The sequence below is a fragment of the Phalacrocorax carbo genome, chromosome 7, assembly GCF_963921805.1.
Source record: "Phalacrocorax carbo chromosome 7, bPhaCar2.1, whole genome shotgun sequence".
In the NCBI taxonomy this organism is placed as follows: Eukaryota; Metazoa; Chordata; class Aves; order Suliformes; family Phalacrocoracidae; genus Phalacrocorax; species Phalacrocorax carbo.
This window is the reverse complement of record NC_087519.1, coordinates 31396537-31402274: the sequence shown is the minus strand read 5'-3', so window position 1 is coordinate 31402274 and position 5738 is coordinate 31396537. Positions and strand designations below refer to the sequence as shown.

Genomic DNA, 5738 nt, shown 5'->3' with positions numbered 1-5738 from the left:
CGGGCGCTGCTCCGCGGCTGGGTGCGGAAATACTGGGGGCTCCGTTCTGTGACCAAACTGCTGCAGTCCGTGTTTTAGCGTCTGCGTTTCTCCGCCGATGGGAGCGAAGGGATTCGTTATGTGGCAGTAAGCGAAGATGCGGAAACGTGTTTTGACCGAGAAATAGAGTAATATATACAGTTATGATAGCTCCCCGCAGGGCTCTTTTATTTCTGGGCTAAAATACGTTTCTACCTCTTCGGACGCCTTCCCCCGAAAAGAACCCCCCTCGGGGAGGGGAGCGGGGACCCCTGTGCCCTCGGAGAAGTGGGGGTTCCCTGCGTGGGGTGGCGAAGCCCCGGGGCGCCCCGACGGGAGAGGCGGTTCGGGAGCTGCAGCCCTCCGGGCCCGCGTTTGGTTACGAAAATTGATGGAGCGCATAAAATCCGCGGGGCGGGGAATAAGCGCAGCGCGGTGGTTCGCGGGCGAGGGAGGCAGAGCGAGCCTGAGGGCCGCGACCCGCCGGGCCGCGGAGCTGCGGGCGCCGGGGTGTGCGGGCAGCTTCCCCGGGGGCGAGGGGAAACGCCGAGCTGCCCTCCAGTGCGGGCGCGGAGGCCGGGGCCGTGCAGGCAGATCCCCGCAGCGGGCTCACCGCAGTGCTGGGCCCCGGGGCAGAGCGGGGGCCGCGGTCGGGAGCGCGGGTGGCCCCTGGCCCGCGGATCTCGGCCCGGCTCCTGCGGCCGCCTCGTCTTGTTTTTTTGGTTGTGTGTTGGTTGGTTGGTTGTTTTTTGTTTGGGGGGGGGGGGGGGGGGGGGGGGCTGTTCAAGAGGACAAACGGAGCCATTCCGGCCCGCTCCCGGGACTGGGGCTGAAGGCTCCGTTAGAAATCGGTGCAAAAAGCATCCTCTGTCCGCCTGCCCGCTCCTGTACCCGCAGTTGGGGCGGCCCCGTGTCAGTGACTTATTATTGCACGACACCTCTTGTGCTGAGACGGCCTTTCTGCTGCTCGGGAGGCTCTGCCTGGAGGCAGAAAAGGGGAAGGAGACGGGGAGCGTCGATGCCATCACACGCTGCTCCGGGAACCGTGTGAAATATGCCGTAGCCCTCCAGGGCAGCGAGCAGAAAAGCTGCCCGGTGTGTTGTTCCCCGCCTCGCCACCCTGCCCCGGCCCTCGGGGCGTCTGGCAGCCCCGCAGCCGCGCCGGGTGCCTGCGCCTACTTTGCGGGAAGGGAGATGGAGGGACCCGACACCCCCCGCTCCCTGCCTCCTGCAGGCACGGGCTGCAAAATCCGACGGGCGGGGAGCGACCACAGCCGCCCCGCGCTCCCCGGGCGCGATCGGTTGGCGGGGCCCGGGGCCAAGACATATAAACGCGACCGCGTGTACGGCTGGACGTTTGACAGCCGCGGGGGCCGGGGCTGCGGGCACACCCCCTCGCACCCACCGCCCCCAGCGCGGCTCCTCGCTGGCCGGGAGGGGAGCGCGGCGCCGCGGGCCCCGCCGGGCTCACCGGGCGGGCAGGCGGCGGAGGCTCGCTCAGCCCTCCCCCGCCCCCGGGACGCCTCCCCCCTCCCGCCCCCGGCGGGGCGGCTGAGCCGGGGCGGTTCCGTGCCGCTCCGCGGGGCCACGTCGGGCCGCGTGTGGCGGGGCTGAGCGCGGCGCCGTGACTGCGGGGTGAACTCGGCCGTGCCCAGCGGCTCGGCGGCGATAGGGGAGCGGGCTCCTGACGAAAGCGGAACTCGGCCGGGCCCATACAAATCAGAAAAGAGCCCGGCCGCGGCGGCAGAGGGGAGCCGAGCCCGCGGGGGCAGGGACGACGACGCCGCCGCCGCACTGCACGGACCAGCGGCGCCGCGAGAGGCGCCTCCCGATCTCCGTCCCGCCTCCGTCCCCGGCCCCGCTCCCGGCGAGTTGCGGGACGGGAGGGCCGCCAGCGGCCGGGGCTCCAGCGCGCACCTCGCACCGGCCAGCGCTCCGCACCGGGCGGCGGGGCGGCGGACGCGGGGACACCATGATGAGCAGCTACCCGGACGGCGAGGAGGACACGGTGGCGCTGCTGGCTCGTGACACCGCCGGCGGCAAGGAGCCGGAGCGGGGCAAAGAGGAGCTGAACGCCGACAAGGGCCCCGAGAAGCCGGACCCCTCGCAGAAGCCCCCCTACTCCTACGTGGCCCTGATCGCTATGGCCATCCGGGAGAGCGCGGAGAAGAGGCTCACGCTGTCCGGGATCTATCAGTACATCATCAGCAAGTTCCCTTTCTACGAGAAGAACAAGAAGGGCTGGCAGAACAGCATCCGCCACAACCTCAGTCTCAACGAATGCTTCATCAAGGTGCCCCGGGAGGGCGGCGGCGAGCGCAAGGGCAACTACTGGACCCTGGACCCGGCCTGCGAGGACATGTTCGAGAAGGGCAACTACCGCCGGAGACGGAGGATGAAGCGGCCCTTCCGGCCGCCCCCGACCCACTTCCAGCCCGGCAAGACCCTCTTCAGCCCCGACAGCTACGGCTACCTCTCCCCGCCCAAGTACTTGCAGTCCACCTTCATGAACAACTCGTGGCCGCTGGCGCAGCCCCCCGCGCCCATGCCCTACACCTCCTGCCAGATGTCTGGCGGGAACGTCAGCCCTGTCAATGTGAAAGGACTCTCGGGCCCGGCGTCCTATAGTCCCTACTCGCGGGTGCAGAGCATGGCGCTGCCCAGCATGGTGAACTCCTACAACGGCGTGGGCCACCACCACCACCACCACCCGCACGCCCACCACCCCCAGCAGCTCAGCCCGGCCAGCCCCGCGCCGCCCGCGGCCCCGGCGGCGAACGGAGCCGGCCTCCAGTTCGCCTGCGCCCGCCAGCCCGCCGAGCTGTCCATGATGCACTGTTCCTACTGGGAGCACGACAGCAAACACAGCGCCCTGCACTCCCGCATAGACATCTAGGGAGGCTCCGGCCGGCCGCCGCCGCAGGAATGCCCTCGCCCCGGCCTCGCTGCCCCTCTCCGATCCCGCCGCGTCCTCCTGCGCCCTCGCGTCTCTCCTCCTCCTCCTCCTCCTCCTCCTCCTCTCTAGCTGCAGACTTTCCTCTCTCTGTGGCCAAACTGTTGCGGTGGGAAAAGGGTAGCCCTGCTCCGCGCGTGGTGTAAGCGTAGAAGCCGTTGTGGAGGAGCCGGCGGTGTAGGTGCGGGAGCTCTCCCGGCGGGGCGGCGGCGGCCGGGCCGGCTCGAGCGAGCCGGGCTTCACCGGCCGCTCCTCGGCTCGTGTCTTTGTTTGTGAAGGGTTTGGGGCGGGGGGAGTGCGCGACTGAAGTTAGGCTGATCAGCCCTCAAAATTCTGCTCCGTTGTAATTCGGCCGTAATCTTTTCGGGCTCAGCCTTAGGGAGAGTAAAGCGGAGCTTGTAAATAGCGGAGGCATTTCCGCGCGTGGCGGTGCGGGGCTGGCGGGGCCTAGACACTGCGTGTGCCCGCGGTGCTTGTCCTCCTCCTCCTCCTCTTCATCCTCTCGTTCTCCTTCCTCGGTCTGCAAAGCACTGCGCTTCTTACGAGCTGCGGCTTTTCGTCAAAATAGTACTTAGGTGGGGACTGCTGCAACAGCAGGAGATGTGCGATGTTGCTGGTTATTAGAAACCAACACACAAAAACCGCCAGGGTCACTCGTGAAACGTTTCGGCAGCGGTAAATATATATTTTAAAAGGAGACAATGTCCTCTGAGGTCTTAAAAGTAATTTTATACAGGTCTAAAAAATATTTTGATGTTATATATAAAAAAAGACGGTTTCCTATAGATTGGAATATTTTTTCCGTGTGCGTATATTATTAATAATGAAAGTTTAAACTGTCTTCGTATTTTTTGACCCCAAACCTGGCCCAAAATGGATTTTCCGGTAGGTTCTGCTTTTGAGTGCTTGCCCTTTTCTTAAAACGTTTTGATCCTTCGATTTTACATAGATTAATGTGAAAAAAAAATAGCGTTTATAACACAGGGGCCAGTTCATAGCGATTTTATAAATGTTTATGTAAGCTGATAGATGCTGTGGCATAGTACCATTTTGGGACCAACTTTTCTAGAGTGAACTAGCACTTTTATTGTACTCTCTAGCATTGTAAAGTCTCCAATAAAAAAGCCTTTCCTTCCTTCCATATCGTTTTATTTCACTCCGCTCCTGCGTGCTCGGGATCGAGAAGCGGCGGCGGAGAACGGGGCGGGCGCCGTGTGCCGGGGCGGCTCCGCACTGCCCGCCTGGCTCCCGGGAACGGCTCCCGGCCACGGCTCACGGCCCTCGGCCCGGCCCCGGGCTCGCAGCGGTGTCCGCACGCCCGCTCCGCTGCTCTAGACCAGTGGGCTGTTCTCGGGCGGTGTATCGGCCCCGCCGAGCGCCGCGGCGGGCCGCGCACCGGCTGGAGGGGTCCGGCGGGGCCGCCTCCTGGCCGCGCCGATCGGCGGCCAGGCTGCTGGTCACCGCCGAGGAGGTGCGGAGACCGCTTCGTTGGCAGGCCGGGCGGGCCTGGGAGCGCCGCCGCTCCGCTCCGCTCCGGGGCGCGGGCAGCCGCCGGCGCCTCGCCCGTGTGTGCGGCCCTCCGGGGCGGCGGGAGCAGAGCCCTCCGGGCAGTGCCGGGGGCTGCGCCCGCCGCGCATCGCGGCTCCGCTTTCGTTTCTTCCCCGCCCGCTCGGGGCCGCGGCGCTGGGTGACACAGCGCGGCCCCGCGTCGCCTCGGGCCGGCCCGGCCGCGCTGCGGCGGGACCCGTGCCCTGCCCGGGTAGCCCCCGGCCGGTGCCGGTGCTGGGGGCCGCTGGCGGGTGTCGCTTTGCTCGCCGGGCCGGTGGCTGCGGCAGCGGCGCTCCCTAGGCCTGAGCCTCCCTTCAAAGCCTGCCCGCGTCGCAGGCAGCGGCACCCGGCTCGGGGGGTCCGGGGCGGCGGGGCTGGCGGCCTGGCCCCCGCCCGGTGCTGTCCCGGGGCGCAGCGGGTCGGCTTGGACCCCGACCGGGGCCAGGCATGCCGTCCCCCGGGCGGGAGCGGTGATACAGGTGTTCTGCTTCTTCTGGGTTGCGCGGACAGCTCGCTGCCCCAGAGAGGGGCTGCCGGGGACGAGAGCCGGTGCCGGGGGTGAGCGCTCCCCTCCCTCTGCCGGGGCCTGTGGCGGGGCCCACGGGAGATGTGACCCGCGGGCCTGGGTGCAGACAGGGCCTCGCCCGGCCGCCTCAGGCTCCCCCTCTCCGCCCAGGCCTTCTGCAGGCTCCCTGCGCGGAAGGAAGCGGCAGCCTCCAGCTCGGGCACAGAAATCCGTGGGGGGGACGCGGGGAGCGGTCGCCTCTCTGCCGCGGCGCAGCCCGGCCTCGCCGTGGTCTGGAGGCCCTGCAGTGCCCCTGACCCCGGTCCCCGATGCCTGGCCCGAGCGGGAGGGCCACGGGGCCCGGCTCCCGGGCGGGCGGAGGCGCGGGGCTGCGGGGGCTCCGAGCCCCCGGAGCGGGGCCGAGCTACTGCCCCGGGGCCGGGAGGGAAGGAGCGAGCCCAGCCCCTACACAAGTACCGATGCAACGAGGGGCGAAAGGCCGGAGCGGGCAGCAGACGGGCCCGGGGCTACCAGCGCACACGGGGCGCGGCCTCCACTCACGACTTTGCCACCCGTGGCTCTGCCGGCCGCTGCCGGTAGCGGAGCCCTCGCTCGGGGTCTCTGACCGGCCCGGGGCCCTTGGGTGGGAGCTGGAGGCGGCGGGGAGAGGCGCCATCGCTCACATGCCCCGCGCAGCGCAGGGCGAGCACGGCG

General features: G+C 68.3%; 1 protein-coding gene across 1 annotated transcript; it reads left to right on the top strand.

Moving 5' to 3' along the window:
• Positions 1-1625: 1625 nt before the first annotated feature.
• FOXL2 (forkhead box L2) lies at positions 1626-4070 on the top strand. The gene has a single exon (XM_064455856.1). The coding sequence runs from the start codon at positions 1991-1993 to the stop codon at positions 2912-2914; it is 924 nt and encodes a 307-aa protein (XP_064311926.1). The 5' UTR covers positions 1626-1990; the 3' UTR covers positions 2915-4070.
• Positions 4071-5738: the final 1668 nt, after the last annotated feature.

Excerpts from the sequence above, each read along its gene's own strand:
- FOXL2 (XM_064455856.1), top strand. The coding sequence starts at position 1,991 with ATGATGAGCAGCTACCCGGACGGCGAGGAGGACACGGTGGCGCTGCTG.